This window comes from Porcisia hertigi, chromosome 27, assembly GCF_017918235.1.
Source record: "Porcisia hertigi strain C119 chromosome 27, whole genome shotgun sequence".
NCBI classification, from domain to species: Eukaryota; Euglenozoa; class Kinetoplastea; order Trypanosomatida; family Trypanosomatidae; genus Porcisia; species Porcisia hertigi.
Genome location: NC_090586.1, coordinates 438,982 through 453,719, shown reverse-complemented (window position 1 = coordinate 453,719; position 14,738 = coordinate 438,982). Strand labels below are relative to the sequence as shown.

The following is a 14,738-nucleotide window of genomic DNA, read 5'->3' as shown; positions in this document are numbered from 1 at the left end:
GGCCCTCTTCCCCTTCCTCTGCGCAAGATGAGCCAGGTCGCTTTTTTTTTCACTGCTTCGAGTCTTGCTCGGTGACTGCCCTACTCCCTCATTAAAATTTTTTTTAATGCACACCTGGAATTCTCTTCCCCCCCCCCCCTGATGCGGGGATCTGAGAAGACGGTGTGTCTGTGTTTTCTTCACAAGATTTCGCGCGCGCGCGTGTGTGTGCGCAAACAATAATTAAGCATGCTTGTGCCTTTTTTCTCTCGGGGCTCCACGAATCGTTACTTCGTTCCCCTGTCTTGATTCTGCCTTTACCGACAGGATACGACTGGGGCAGCCAGAGGGCAGTGCAGTGTTGCGTGGAAGAGGGAAGAACCGAGCATCCAAACATGTCTGAGGCGAACGAAGCACTTGTGCATTGCACACACACACACTTATATATATATATATACATGTGTGTGCCGCTCACGTGAGTGGTTTCTTTGGAGTAGGCATTGGGTAACGGCACGGGGAACACGCGGCACTTGCCAGCTTTCTCCCTTTCTATTGTCACTAGACGATGTACGGACGCGCACTTGTCTCATTGTCTCTCTTCTTACCTACTATTGCACAGGTGCCACCGTAGACAGTGCGGCAACCCGTCTCACAATTCCTGACTCACTCTGCGGACCACCTCTGTGTACCCCCCCCCCTCTCTCCCTACCCACCTCAGAAAGCACACCTTGCTTCAGAATGCTGGTTTGCCAAACTCGCGCTCTGCAAATTGTCGTCATCGGTCCTCCTCTCCTCTCCTCTCCTCCTCCACCCTCGCCTTTCCCTTCTTTCCACACCATGCCGATCACCGGCAAAAACGGGTAGTACGAGATCAGCACCCTATGCTGCGTCAATGCCTGGCAAGGCTCGAGACCGCGCGCCCCGCTGTGGAGCGCCGCAAGCGTCGCGGCAAGGCTGACGTTGGCGGGGGCAAAAAGGCTGCGTCTCGCAGCCCTGGCATGCCTGACTTGCCCAAGAGCGCTGGCGGCTACGTTTTTCAGCAGCTTCGACCGCGCCTGCCAATTCGCTGGCAGTACGGCTGGCGCTGGAGCAGTCTGAAAGCAGTGTGGATAGTGAGTTGGGCATCGCTCGTCTCCTATGTGGCGTACGTGATGTTCTTCAAGTATACGGACGGCGATATCGCCGAGCTGGCCACCCAGTACACCTACGTGCGCAACGAGCGTGGCGAAGTGGTGGACATCGGTTTCAAGCCCATCGTTGACGCTGGAAAGCGAGCCCGACGCCGAGCTGAACGACTGCTTGACCCCGATGAGCGGGACTAAAAGACTTCATGAAAGACGACAAGAGGGGGAGGACAGGGCCGTTTTTCCGTACAACGTACCCCCCCCCATCTGGGGCCTTCCAACCTCGACAGTCCTCTGTTTTTGTTTTCACCTTGGCCGTCGGCTCGTGGTTCTGCCCCGTTGTTCCCCTGTGTGTGTGTGCGCGCGTATCGTCGGTGTAGCACTTTATGCGTTTGCATGCTTTTTCGGTTTTTTTTTCTCGGGGGCCTTCTCCTGTCCTCCGCCCCTGATATGCCTGTGCTCCTCTCAGACCCAACGGTGCAGCAGAAAGATAACCTACGGCTAAAGAAGAAAATTCAATGGCTTGTAAACTGCCATCACACCACACCTCACCCGCTTCTTTTCTACGAGGCATCTCTTTTGACAACAACACGCGTGTTGCGGCACTTGAGGCTCGTCGGTGCGTGTTGGTGTTTTGAGGGTGCAGCAGGGAGGACAGGAAGGCAGCGGGACTCGGGGGGTAGGGGCCGTCCTTATCATTGCCTATGAATCAACGTTCGAGCACCGCGTATTCGACCCGATTGGTCCCGCGAGCCTTTCCCTGCCTATCGCTAGTATGTGTGCGCGTTTTGTTCGCTTGCGCTCTCTCACGTCTCTCTGCCCTCCTCACCTTTATTGTTGACGCCCCCCCCCCTCCCCTCCCCCTTGTGTGTGTGTGTGTGGCCTTTAACACAAACACAAACAATAAGAAAAAACGGGATGGTTGTCGGAGTGTTCTGTAAGGGTACGACTGATCATGGACGGGAACCCGTAGACACAAAATAGTGTGTGTGTGCGTTTGTGTGTACATTTATATATCGGGGGAATCAACAAAGGTAGAAGGTCGCGTAGGGGTTAGCGGACGGGAGACTTGAGAGCGCGCCTGAGGAACCGACAGTCAAGGAAACACGTTGTACGCAACCCTGAAGCGCGCAGGCGTCTGTCTAGTTTGACGCCTTCACACAAGGCGCGCTTCTCTTTTGTGTCCTTCTTTCCACTTTTTGCATTTTACAAAGCGAGAATCGCAAGGGATCGCCTTGATGCCGGTGAGCGGCGCTGAAGACTCCCAATTTCCAGGGGCCGCCATGAGCACCCCGCCCACTGACGACGGCCGCAGCACAAACTATGCAAATGCCGACGCTGCTGCGTCAGAGGGGGTACCGGCTACAAGTTTCCGTCTCCAGGTGCCAGTTGACCGGGACACCACCTCTTCGCAGCAGCGACGTGGTGGCAACCTCGTCTTGTATGTGAAATCCAATGACACTGAGTCGGAGGCGGCGTCGAGGGGCACGACGCGCATGGCTCAGCTAGTACCGGAGAACGGTGCTGGTGCGAACAGCGAAAGAGGAAGCCTTGTCGAGGAGTACAGCGAGAACGCCGACCAGGGTCAGGAAAGCCTTCTGTCTCTGCTCCTCTCGGCATCCACAAGCGCGATCGAGTCGGTACGCAGCATGGCCTCTGGCGTCACGTGCAAGCCTCTCGTCACAGCTTCCCTTGTGCTACTCTATTTTATTCTGCTAGACATCGTACTTTTGAGCGGGAATGAGCGTCTGAACCGTGTACTTCGACGCATGCGAGCTGCTGACAACGACGCGCTTCTTTTGCTCTCCACCAACTTGCTGCGCCAGGTAACAGATGCGAAGCGTGAGTGGAAGGATGCTTTGGATGGGAGCAGCAGCGACGTGGTAAACAGAGAGCTCGAGATGGCTCAGCAGTCGGTAAAGGGTCTGGAGCGGGTCTACAACCGCAGTGTCTCGCGTTTGCACGCGAGACTGATGTTCCCTGGCACAGTTGACGACCTTTTCTTTCTTATTGAGGAGCACTCCACATTTGACGACAGGTTGCGGGACTTGGCAGCTCACGAAATGAACTGGGTGACAACAGTAATGGCCGGGCACGCTGTGCAGGCGGGCAGTAGTGGCGTGGAGGCGTCGTCGCCACATACACTGGACTCTGCAGATTCGGCGACGTGCGCGTCGTCGTCGGGTAGTGGTGATGGTTGTGAAAGTCTCCCAGCGGATGAAGAACGGAACGCAGACGCCGATCTAAACCCGCTGCGTAATGTGCGGCTGCAGCGTGTGGACGGGGACGGTACGTGGGCAAGACAGGAATCCGACAGTTATTCAAAGCTCAGCTACGCATCGGTGAGAGGCGCCGCTGCGTCACGTCAGCAGCCTGGCAGCACCAGTGCAGCTCTCTCCAAGCAAAAAGGGGTGAGAAGGGTGGTGAGGGGAGTGCTCTCGGTTCTCAAAAACAAGTGCGTCGCTTTTCTATTGATGTGCGCGCTCCTTTCCGCAGTGCTGCGGATGGGCTAATGGGGCGAGGGAAGCAGCACCTCACGTGGAGTGGTTTCAGGGCACAGCCGCCGGCGGTGAGGTGGACCCGATCGACTATCCCCCCCCCCCCAAAAAAAAAACGAGCAAAAGATAACGGATGTCATTGTCAGTCCGTGCTGACGACCTTCCACCGTGTCGCCATTTCTTACTTCTTCGATGCTGGCATTCGTTTGAGTCGCTTCTCACCTGCGTTCATCTTCAGCCCCTTTGATGCGATGTGCACGGTTTCTTGCTCTTTCTTTCTCCCTGTGTATGCATCTCTAGAGCACCCGTCCCCGCTACGGCTTGTCTTCAACTCGTTTTCGCTCTCTTGATCAGCCACGATTGTGCAGATTCCCCCGAGGGTCGGCATAAACTCCCACAAACGCCTCCAAGGGGCTTCCCAAAAATTTCTTTACTTTGCCCTTTCACGATTTTGCGTTGCCATCTGCGGCGTCACTTGCTCACTCACGCAATATATATATATATATATATATATATTTATATTTATATATTTCCTGGTCCCCTCCTCCTTTCACTACAGAGTATACTTTTTTTTTTACCGTCTTCAGTTATAGGGCTTCGCTGTTTGTCTGCTCGGTCATTTCACTTTTACGTGTTTGTGTGTGTGTTCCTCGTTGAGCCGTCCCTGATTTGCGACAAGGTATTCATAAATATATACAAGTATATGCTCCTATATATATATATATACACACACTCTCTCTCTGGGTATGTATGTATAGAAGAGACAGTGGAGCGCGTTGACTTTTCAGCTGTGGGCTCATCTGTAGTGCCTCAACTCGCGCCTCCGTTTCCCGCTTCTGCTTGTTTTCTGAGGCGCGCGTCGCCATCTAGATGGACGCGACAACAAAGTTGCCAACCGACGCTCGAACATCGAGGCGTATCCGTTGGCATTCTTCATAGAGGCACAGTGGGGGCATTCGAAAAAGCTAAATGCGTTTTGTTGTGCCCATACAGGCATGCAGTCACGCTTCGTCTACTCGTTCGAATATGTGTCATGGGACGGATGCGGGCGCTGAAGAAAGTGTAGACGGCGGTCTCTGCGGGAGCTCTTCTTCTTCTTGTCCGCTTTTCTCTTCGCCTCTCTCCTTTCGCTGGGGAAATGTTGTTCATCACCCCCCCCCCCCGATTCGCACTTATGAACAGATTTGCACGGTGGAGTGTCACCCGGCAAAGAGTCTGGAGTCGCGAGGCGGAATGCGCTTGGAGGGGGGAAGAGAGAGGCAGGGCAAGAGATCCTCCCTGGGAAGATTGGAGCTGGCCTCTGGGTGCGGTTCGCTTCCCTCAGACACAAGCCTTCTCCCTCTTTACGTACTACTCCCCTTTGTTTGGCCACCCCCCCTCTCCCACTCCCTCTCTCTTTCCCTTCTCTCTCTTTTGCTTCCCCCCCCCCGGCTGGCGTTGTTGCTGTTCATGCTGTACCGAGAAACGCGCACACACGCCCAGCAGGGGACTGTGTTTACCAGCTGTTGCGCAAGTCATCTACTTCTGCACCGGTGCTTGTGTGTGCGCCCCTCTCCGCCTTCCACTGCCGCCACCGCTTTTCTAGTCGTCAGTACTAGCATGCAAATGCCACTGCGGATTGGTAGATCAGATATCGGCAGCAGTCGCGTTGTGGCGGGCGTGCTGCATGTCAGCCAAGTGTGGCGCATGCGCTTTGACAAAGTCACACCACCACCGTCGCTATCTGGGCTCACACCCTCGGAGCCTACAGGCTCGTCATCCGCTGCCTCGGCGGCCCCGCATGTGTCCTACCGCTCCCTGCCCTCGAGCATGTACGCCAAGGAAGTCAGCTCTGACTTTAGCCCATTCCCCCTCCCGAAGCACGATGTGTCCATGGGCTTTGGCCCGGTGCGCCTACGCAATGTGCCGGACATCGAAGAGGCTCAAACCCGAATGGCCAAGGCTTCGCAGCGCCCACCCCAGGCAAGCACAGCCACCCAACTCAAAGGGGAAGATGGTGACAGCGACGATGCCGAAGCGGCGTCTGCGTTATGGGCAGAGTTGAGCGGCGAAGCTGCAGTGACATCCGCTGGGCTCGCCCCAACCCCTGTGCCATCCGTGGCGCCAGGGGCCCCAGGAGCGTCACCTTGTGCGTCGGATGCTCAGGACGACGACTTTGCCGGTTATCAAGTCCACCGGCACTTTCCGCTACTCGATGTGCTGGAGTGCAACCGCAGCGTGGACGACCTCCTCGCGCAGTTTTGGAGCCGTCCCCAGCGTGAAGCGAGGACGGCAACGGTGCTCGACTTTGCTGCGACTCTGCAGCGCCGCAGCAACGCCGAGCTCACGCGCATTCTCTACGAGTTAAGCTCCCTTTTCACATGGGACGGTAATGGGCTTCAGTTTATTGCTGCCAAGGTGGTCAAGTACGGTCGAAGCTATACCGTGTCGAGCGAGTTAACTAAGGCGTTTGTCCATTTGGTGGATGCAATGACGGTGACGTTTGTGGAGGAGCAGCCGCACCGATTGACGGAGTCTCCAGCGCTCCTGGCTCAGGTGCTCCATTTCCTGGCACTGGTGAAGATCCTGGAGCCGAACAAGTGGTACTCCTTGAACCCCAACGCGCCCCAGAACCGCGCCGACTACACGCACCCGAGGGGCGTGAACAGGGCGTCTGCGTACGTGACGACGGGCCGCGTGTTGCTTGACTTTCTCGAGGACTTGGTCACTAGTGGGCGGCACCACTTGACGGGCGAGGAGAGCGCCGACGTGGAACAGGGAGACCCGTTGTGCTCTCGCCAACCGCAGTGCGCAACCCCTCGTGTGACCGAGGAGTGGTCGGAAAATGACATCCTTGACGTCATGGCGGGCTTCTCGGGCATTATGCCCGATGGCAAGGCGCCGTCCACCGTTGTGCGTGCGCTGCTGGAGGAGCTGTGGATGCGTTGGTCGAAAGCGGACTTTAAGTTGTGTGCGCCTGAACAAGCGACGCAGCTTGAGCGGTTGTACTTGATTCTGCAGGTGATGGACGTGCAGCGCGACGCTGTGCTGGATGCGCTGCTTGGTGGGCAGCTCAGGGCTCATGCTACGGCACGACCTGCATCAACGTCGCCGGCGCTGTTTTGCGAGCGGGACGACACACCACCCCTAACCTTGGCATCGTCACTGACGCAAGTACGCGGGCCGGATTTTTTTTCGGCTGTTTCGCGCGACAAGCGGGGGATAGTCAAGGAGGCTGCTTTGCAGCTCCTCAAGTCAAGCCTGGCCAAGGCGCGCGACAACGGTGATGCGGCGCTGCACCAGGCTCTCGTGGAGAGCGGCACTGAGTTGTTGCAAAGCCTGCCCTCCAAGTCCGCGGCGCTGGCGTTTGCGCAGAGCGAGCAGTTCGATGTGACGGCGCTGAGGGCGGTGCCGCGCATGGCGGACGTAGCAGAGCGACTCGTCGAACAGCGCGCCGTGGCACCGTTCTTCCCGCTTACCGCGTCTGCAGTCAGTTTCCCTGACACTGCTGCCGTGCTCGCCCACCTCAGTTCTCATCCTGCGCCATACATTGCATTCAGCAAGGGCCGTCGTGTCCACCCTGTGCGGACCTTGGTATCCAATTTGGACCACGTAGCATCCATGGACAACGTCTTCGTTCTGCATTCCAGCGGCGTTTCAAAGTGCGTGGATGCTCTCGTCGCTGTTGTCCGACGCTTACACAGCGGCAAGGATTCGTTGATCATCACGGCCAGCTGCCTGGGGGCGCTGCAAGTGGCCGCGCAGTACGGGGGGACGGAGAGGCGCCGCGCCACTGCTGACCGTGCGCTGGAAATTCTCTCTTATGAGCTGGAGGAAGGTCGTGCTGTACTCGTGCCAATCACGGAGGAGCTCTATCTGCATGACGCAGGCACGTACTGTGATGAGGACCTCATGCTGTGGACGCTGGCCGCCTACTTGGCACGAGATCTGCCGCTTGTGAAGGTTCACACGATCATGAGCGCCCGAAGCAGCGCGCGAAACCCGCATCACACACTCCGAGGCGAGCACAACCCTCTCACATCGACAAGCGACCTTTACAACAAGTCAACGCCGTTTCTGCAGTCGCTGCGGAGCAAGGAGCTGCGCAGCGTCACGCACCACCCTGTCGTGCAGCGCCCGGTGCGAGACCGCCCGCAGTCGCTCTACAATGTGAACCCTATCCGTGCTCGTTTTGTGTACCGGCGAGATAAGGCGTTGTTTGACAAATTCCATGTTACGTCACGCAACCTAGCGCACGGCTTCAGCCAAGGTGCGCTGAACAGCGACCTGCGTGCGCTTGGTTTCTACACACCCGACCATCCACAGGTTCCTTACACGCCCGTGTCCGAGTTGAAGTGCCGTCCAGTGGCTGCTAACCCCCTCGTCTCATCGTGACGCAGCTTTAATCTTGATGCATCTGTGTATCTTCCGAGGCGGGGGAGGGGAGAAGGTAGAAGGTCGGGGCCGTTGCACCTCCCTCCTTTTTTTTTGTACTCCGCACCGGATCGGCGGAGTAGTGCGTTGAACGGCGGAGGGAATCCATCGGTGCCGTGCAATTTTTTTTTTTCATGTGTGTGTCTGCGGTTGTGTTTCTCCGCGAAAGCGAGCGTTCGCTTTTATCGTTGTGGGGCGAAAGTCGAACTCCACGAGGGAGGCAGAGAAGTATTACGCGATACAACGGCCGTCTATTCTATGGAGGTAGGAAGAATCGAGAGGGGTAGGGATTGTGGGGAGGGGAGGCGAGGACAGCGGTGACCCATGCCACGTGTGCTTTTTGCCGCTTTGTTCCACCGAACTGAGCGTGACTAAGACTTATCTTTCTTGTGGTGCTTATCGCGGGCTCTGTTACCACTTTCCTAGTTGATCGCTCTTCTTGACTCGCACTAGGCTGTCGAGTGGCGTAGGAGGGATGGTTGACTGGGGTAGATGGTCTTTGGCAACTATACATACATGAATATATATATAAATAAATATATACATGTATTTGAGTTTATTATTTACCGTGATACTTCTGCCCCCTCCATCTCTCATCCCCCTTATCTTGTCCGTCGTGTGCACTTTCGGATGCCGGCATATACATCCACTTGCGTAGCTACACACACACACATACACACACACACACACTCACACGCGCCCTCTGCTCTTGAAGAGCAATAATCGGGTTAACACGAGCGCGTCACGCGTGCACTTCCATCCTTGTCGTTTCCTTGCCTTTAGGCGACACGGGGCACGTATAACCTCAGAGGGTACCTCATCACATTCAGGCGTTGTTCCCAAAGCCGTATCAGCCCCCCCCCCCCATCTCCTCCCCTCCCCTCCCTCGCTCGTTCCGTGTGTTTCTCATTGCCGTTCACTGCTTTGTTTTTGTTACCGTCTTCAAAGGGCGGTGTGATCCATTCACCACCGCCACCACTCCCGCTTTCCTCTGTTTCGATTGGCCAGCGACAGGAGATAATCAAACCAAAAATGTTCTCTCAAGTGAAGCAGGGCTCACTTTTTCCCCTAGCTGGTAGAGGCCCCAGCGACATGGTAGCCAATGACAAGTCGAAGAATAGGCCGCTCACCGCGGCGGAGAAGTACGAGCAGGCGCTTGTCACGGCTAATGTTTTTCTGGAGGACAGTCGCGCCCGCGTGCTCAAGTCCACAGACGCGTACAAATCGCTCCAGAAGAGCAACTATTGGTTTTACGGCTACTTTGGCGGCAACATGATGGCATCCATGGCGGCCTGCTTGGCCTTGGGCAACCGCTGGACCTTTTTTAGGTCATACAGTGGCTGGATCTCCCTCTTGGGCGGCTACTTTGGCGGCAAAGCTTGTCTTGGTGCGCACTCAAGCGTGCTTCTGGGCGGGGTTGTGGCGCAGCTGAATCACGAGATCGAAGAGGCAAAGAGGATGGACCAGCAGTCTGACCACATTGTGCCGGATTACCTGCGTGAGGTAGAGCGACTAACGAAGGTGAAGTATGAGCTGGCACCGACGCTCCCAGAGGCGATGGAGGCGCGTGCTCACGACACAGAGAAGACCCTCGATGACCGCGTAGACGCACTCGTCAACGATTACATGAAGCGCAAAAAGGCTCTTGCAAGTAAGTAGGATTTTGGCGGTGTCGCTGCGGGATGAGTACACGTTAGGCGACGATCCGATAGGGAAGGGCGGTGTGGCTAATAGTTTCACCTGGTCCGCATTCGCTTCTGCCGTGGTCGGTGTCATTCTAGCGTCCCCCCCTCACAAAACACACACACACACACACACGAGAGGCGCTTCGTGTTTTCTCGTGTTTGCGTTTCCCTCGACTAGTTCTCCCGTGAGGTGTGTGTGTGTGTGTACGCGTGTGCCGGTATTTGCAAATGCAGAGTGCGACACGTAAACATAATGCAACCAGATCGGTGCAGCGTTTCGCCACCCGTTACAGGTTTGTTCAACTCTGTATTCACGTTTTTTTTTTCTACCTCTCCACAGCACCGCCTCGTCGGCGTTTGGCGCATAGCGTCATGTTCGTAGGCTCTCACTACAGTCTGTTGCATACCGAGAGTGGGATGTCTATCGGCCTCGCAGCCGCCCCGGGCGCACGCGCCTGCGCAAATAAGCAGGCTCGCTTTGATGGCTGTTTTTTTTTTCTCCCAACAAACTCTGTCGCTTCTCGTGGTCATTATGCCCTCTTCCTCTCGCGCGCTTATGCAAACGCGAACAAATATTACACATAACCACACTCTCATAGGCACATCGTAAAGACGGTGAACCACCACGAGACGAAGGAAAAAGAAGTTGAGCAGTTGCCGCAGTTTTTATTTCGCGTGCTCTTGCGGGGCGTGTGCGTGTGTGTGTGTGTGTGTGTGTGTTTCTACATATTGACCCCCACCCCTTCATTTTTCCACACTGATACAAAGGATTCTTAGCAACACCCCTGGTGCGGTCTCATGTCGCGGTCTATCGCCAAAGGGCAGCAGCGCGCCACCGAGGTGGTCAGTGGGGCTAGAAATGGATTCACGGGTGGTGGCACAGCGAGCGCCTCTGGCGTTGGTGGTGCGACCGGTCGGTCAACATCCACCGCTGTGGCCGACTCTGGAGAGGGGCAGTTTTACACGGCCGAGGAGCTTTTGCCACACGTGAGCGAGGAGGAGAAGGCCACCCTTAGGCAGGAGGTTCTCCACAGCATCAACACGGAGCTGCTGCACAACACGGACCTTGAGGTGACGGTGCCGCGCCTGTTAAGGTCGTGCCAGAACGAGTCACGGGAGCTCCGACGAACCATGAACTCCATCGCTTCTTCTCAAATCGGGGAGGCACAGCGCGCCTTGCACCTTGTGAAAAACAACCACGGTAAGCTGCAAGGGCTGCGGGAGCTTTTTCTCAAGCAGGGTGAACTCATTCAGGGTTTTGGTGCCGACACACTCAGCTACAGGCATCTTCGCCAATTGCATTTTCTGCGCGACAACGTCAGTGCCGTTATCAAGTGGTCGGAGGCGCTCAAGGAGGTGCGCTATGGAAATCTGTACGCGTTGGTGGAGAAGCGCTCGTTTCGATCTTTATACGATCGGCTGAGAAAACTACAGCTGATCCGCCGCACTGTTATCACAAAGGCTGGTGTGCGCTACCGCAGCTTCCAAGCGGTGTTTGAACCGTACTTTGACAAGCTGGACGTCATTTCATCTCTGTTCGTGAATGAGTTATTCACGTTCCTGCGCACGGATGCGATGGTGGTTGCGATCCAGAAGGCTCTCGAGGACGGCCCGCTCGACAGTGGCACACAAGGTGGCATAAACTTTGCCAGCGGCCCCGACGGCACGGGCGACGACGGGGCGCCAGAGCCCTTTGAATGCCTGCGCCAGTGCATCATTGTCTGCGGAAAGGAGATTGAAAGCCCTGTTTTCGACTTTGGTAGCGACGGCGTACAAACGGAGTCGCAGATCAACGAGGACACTGTCTACTCGGCCGTGGCCAAGGGCATTGCGCAGCTGTGGGGGGAGCAGATCATGCAAGATGTGGTCGACCCGGTTGGTCAGATCTCCATCTATTTGGACCAGATGAAGAAGGTTGATCCGCTCCTTGGCGCCTTCGAGCTTACGTTGTTTCCACTCTCTACAAAGTTCTCGTTTTTTAGTCTCGTCGTGCAGGCCGTGCATGCGGAGGTGATGGGTGTGATGCAAAACTACATCGATAGAGGGGACGAGCTCGGGGCAAACGCCCTCATCGAGGCGTCGCTATTCATTCAATGGTACTGTGAGATGATGGAAACAAACAACTATGCCCCGTACGTTGACGTCTCCTTGATCGCTGAGATGTCGGCATCTTTCATGACGGCGGCTGTTGGCGGCTTGTCGGCGCACCTTACACGACTCTGCCGCGCGTGTGCCATTACGGTCTGCAACGACCCAAAGGGCCCCACCATCCTCCCCACTGGAATCCCTATCACCACCGGACCTGTTGACCTGTTCAGCGTGCTGCAACAGTCTTTGAGTGGGTTGAACACCTCTTTTGACAGGTCTGTCATGCGGAAAATAGGCAAGGCGTGCGCCGACTCTATATGTGCGTACATTGATGAGTGCAGGCAGCGCAGTGATTTCGACTACTGGGAGGACGAAAACAACTCGCGCCCAAAACCGCAGCCGTCCGAGGAGTGGCAGCAGCGTCGTATGCTCTTCCTGTACGCCTTCTGCAACGACTGCACCACGATTGAAAACAATCTCGACACAGTTGAGCTCAAGTTCGCCTCATGTTGGGACTATGACACCCCTGGCGGTGGCGTAGATGACACGCGCGCCATCGGCGCCGCCGACGACGATGAGGCAGGCGGCGGCAACTCCTCGGGGGCCGGTGGTGATGATGGCGAGATGTTCTTGACGCCTTTCGAGAAAGTACAGGAGGCGCTTCTGGAGGCCGCCTTCTCCTACTTGGATGAGATTACCGCCCATGTGGAACGGGTGGTGGAGGATCAGTGGGCGAAGGTGTTCCGACCCGGCGAGTGGTACACTGATGCCACGAATCCGGTGCAGCTCATCGTTGACACCGAGGCGGAATACATTGAGGAAGAGTTTGTGACGATGCTGCCGGAGCAGCGGTCTCGCAAACTCACGCTGCAGATGCTCACGAGAAATGCCGAGAAGTACATGAACACCCTCATCGAGTTTTTAGCCGACGTGATTCGAAACCCCAAAAAGAACACCGTGGATAACTGGCTCATTTTCGTGGATTGCGTCCAGCGCGATATTGACATTTCTGTGGCCATGTGGAGTGAGCACATATCGGATCGGCAGGGCCAGCTGCTGGACCTCGCGCAGCGTGCGCTGGAGGTGCTGAGGCAGTTGCTCTCCGTGAAAAAGGCAGTGGACTTTGACTACCTCCTCCAGGACCAACTCCTCGACGACTTTGGCGACTGCCCAACGTTTGTCATTCGTTTCTGTTTTGTGGCGCGCAGTCAGGAAATCGACCGAGAGACTCGTGAGCGGCTCATGGACGTGTGGTCAGAGCGGATCGCTTACCAGAAGCGCGACACGAAGGATATGCCCACTGTGGGTTGGAGCCGTCCACCGTCGCTCCTCGGCACCATCGACCGCTCACTTGCAGAACTTGAAAAGCCAGCGGGTTTGTTTGGCCGCAGCGTCAAGAAGAGGCGTGCGGCGGCGAAGCAGCAGCAGGTGGCTCAGGAGAAGAGTGCGAAGCGCGCGGCCCGAAAAGCTCGCCTCGACGCAGACGCTGCGGTGAAGAAGGTCTCTGTGCTGGACATGCCCAGGGTAAACTGCAGTGCTGTGGAGGTTGCCACCCTGTCGAGCATCTTGAACTGAGCGAACTTTCTTGAGAGCAGAAAGTGGCGTCTGTAGGCGAAAAGAGGGGGCAACAACAACACTTCTTCAGCCGCTCACCCCCACTTTTTTTCACAGCTCTTCACGTTCACCTTTTTTTTTGCAATCAGGGAGGGGGGGGGGTTGTCCCCTACCCCCCTTTTTATTCAACCTGCTCGGAAAAAAAAACCAACAACAATGTCGATGTTTGTACGTAAACACGCACGTGCTCGTGTTAAACCCCTCACTACCCCCCGCTACTCTTCTCCCGCCTCGCTTTTTACCGTACACACAGTTGGTAGAATTTCTTATTTTGCAAGTTGGCAATGTGTGGACCTTGGGATATCGTCTCTCTCTCATTCACACACACACACAGTTTTCAAATCTTGGAGCTTGACTTCCTGTTTTTCCTTATTGTTATCATCACCTCCTCCGCGGTTGCGGTTTTGCTGCTTCCTCGACACCATCGCTTGGTGCGGTCTATATTTTTGTGCCCTTGCTCGTTTCTGTCCTGCGCACAAGGAGTGTCCTGCTTCGAGGGGTTTTCATCGCTCTTCAAACTTTCTCAACCGGTGCTTCCTGCTCCTCCCCCCTTCGCGTTTTGTCTTTTTCCCCCCTTTCTCACGAAACCTTGCCAGGACACCTTTAGTTACGGGTCCGTGTTTCGTTTGATTAACGTGCGTGTGCGCCCCTCTGTGTTTGTCGGTGTGTGCGTCCGTTAATGCATGTGTGACGGTGTGTATGTAGGTTGGTGTGAAGATGTTCCCCTCCCTCTCCTCTCCTCTTCCCTCTCGTCGTTCGAAGGGCTGGAGCTTGTAGTGTGTTTCTTTTTTTTTTAATGGTGGCGGTGGGGGTTACTTCTCCGCGGGTGCGTGTAGTTTTGGCGTTGTTCCACGAAAAAGGGGGTGGGGGTGGTGGGGTCTTTTGTTTCACCGTTTTCCAATGCTTGGCGTTTCGTTATATTATTATTGCGCATGCCCCTTCCCCCCTCCCCCCTCCTTGTGTTTCCCTCGTTGTTGTGATTATATATTTTGTGCCGCTTTTGATGGAGGTGAAAAAAGCGAACACGTGGAGCACCCGCGTATACACGCATGCTTGCCGCAGGTCCCACCCGAGACGCTTTGATATCCGCGCCAATCAAAGATCTCACTACCTGCTCGCCGGGCGGTGATGCCAGTGATTGTCTAACGCACATGTCTAAACTGGCAGGGGCGGGTGAGTAGGTGGGTGGGAGGGACATTCGCGCGCAGAGATGCCGACCTGTTGATAGAGACGCTAACAAAGCTTGAGATGTGTGCGGCAGGGGGGGTGGGGGAGGGCCTGAAGTACCTCTCACAAACGCGCATATGTGCGGTCTCGTTTCATAACAGCAATACAGC

The 14,738-nt window shown here is 55.8% G+C and overlaps 5 protein-coding genes across 5 annotated transcripts; all 5 read left to right on the top strand.

The window, feature by feature from the left end:
* Positions 1–860: 860 nt before the first annotated feature.
* Positions 861–1,301, top strand: JKF63_03285 (uncharacterized protein; the record flags this gene model as incomplete). Its single annotated transcript, XM_067899289.1, has 1 exon — positions 861–1,301. One exon carries the CDS (start codon positions 861–863, stop codon positions 1,299–1,301), a length of 441 nt encoding a protein of 146 aa, XP_067756079.1.
* A 1,040-nt stretch (positions 1,302–2,341) lies between these two features.
* Positions 2,342–3,616, top strand: JKF63_03284 (uncharacterized protein; the record flags this gene model as incomplete). Its single annotated transcript, XM_067899288.1, has 1 exon — positions 2,342–3,616. The coding sequence occupies one exon, from the start codon at positions 2,342–2,344 to the stop codon at positions 3,614–3,616; it is 1,275 nt and encodes a 424-aa protein (XP_067756078.1).
* A 1,584-nt stretch (positions 3,617–5,200) lies between these two features.
* Positions 5,201–7,975, top strand: JKF63_03283 (uncharacterized protein; the record flags this gene model as incomplete). The annotated part of the gene is made up of 1 exon (XM_067899287.1): positions 5,201–7,975. One exon carries the CDS (start codon positions 5,201–5,203, stop codon positions 7,973–7,975), a length of 2,775 nt encoding a protein of 924 aa, XP_067756077.1.
* Positions 7,976–9,046: 1,071 nt separating this feature from the next.
* Positions 9,047–9,673, top strand: JKF63_03282 (uncharacterized protein; the record flags this gene model as incomplete). Its single annotated transcript, XM_067899286.1, has 1 exon — positions 9,047–9,673. One exon carries the CDS (start codon positions 9,047–9,049, stop codon positions 9,671–9,673), a length of 627 nt encoding a protein of 208 aa, XP_067756076.1.
* An 824-nt stretch (positions 9,674–10,497) lies between these two features.
* On the top strand, positions 10,498–13,362 carry JKF63_03281 (uncharacterized protein; the record flags this gene model as incomplete). Its single annotated transcript, XM_067899285.1, has 1 exon — positions 10,498–13,362. The coding sequence occupies one exon, from the start codon at positions 10,498–10,500 to the stop codon at positions 13,360–13,362; it is 2,865 nt and encodes a 954-aa protein (XP_067756075.1).
* Positions 13,363–14,738: the final 1,376 nt, after the last annotated feature.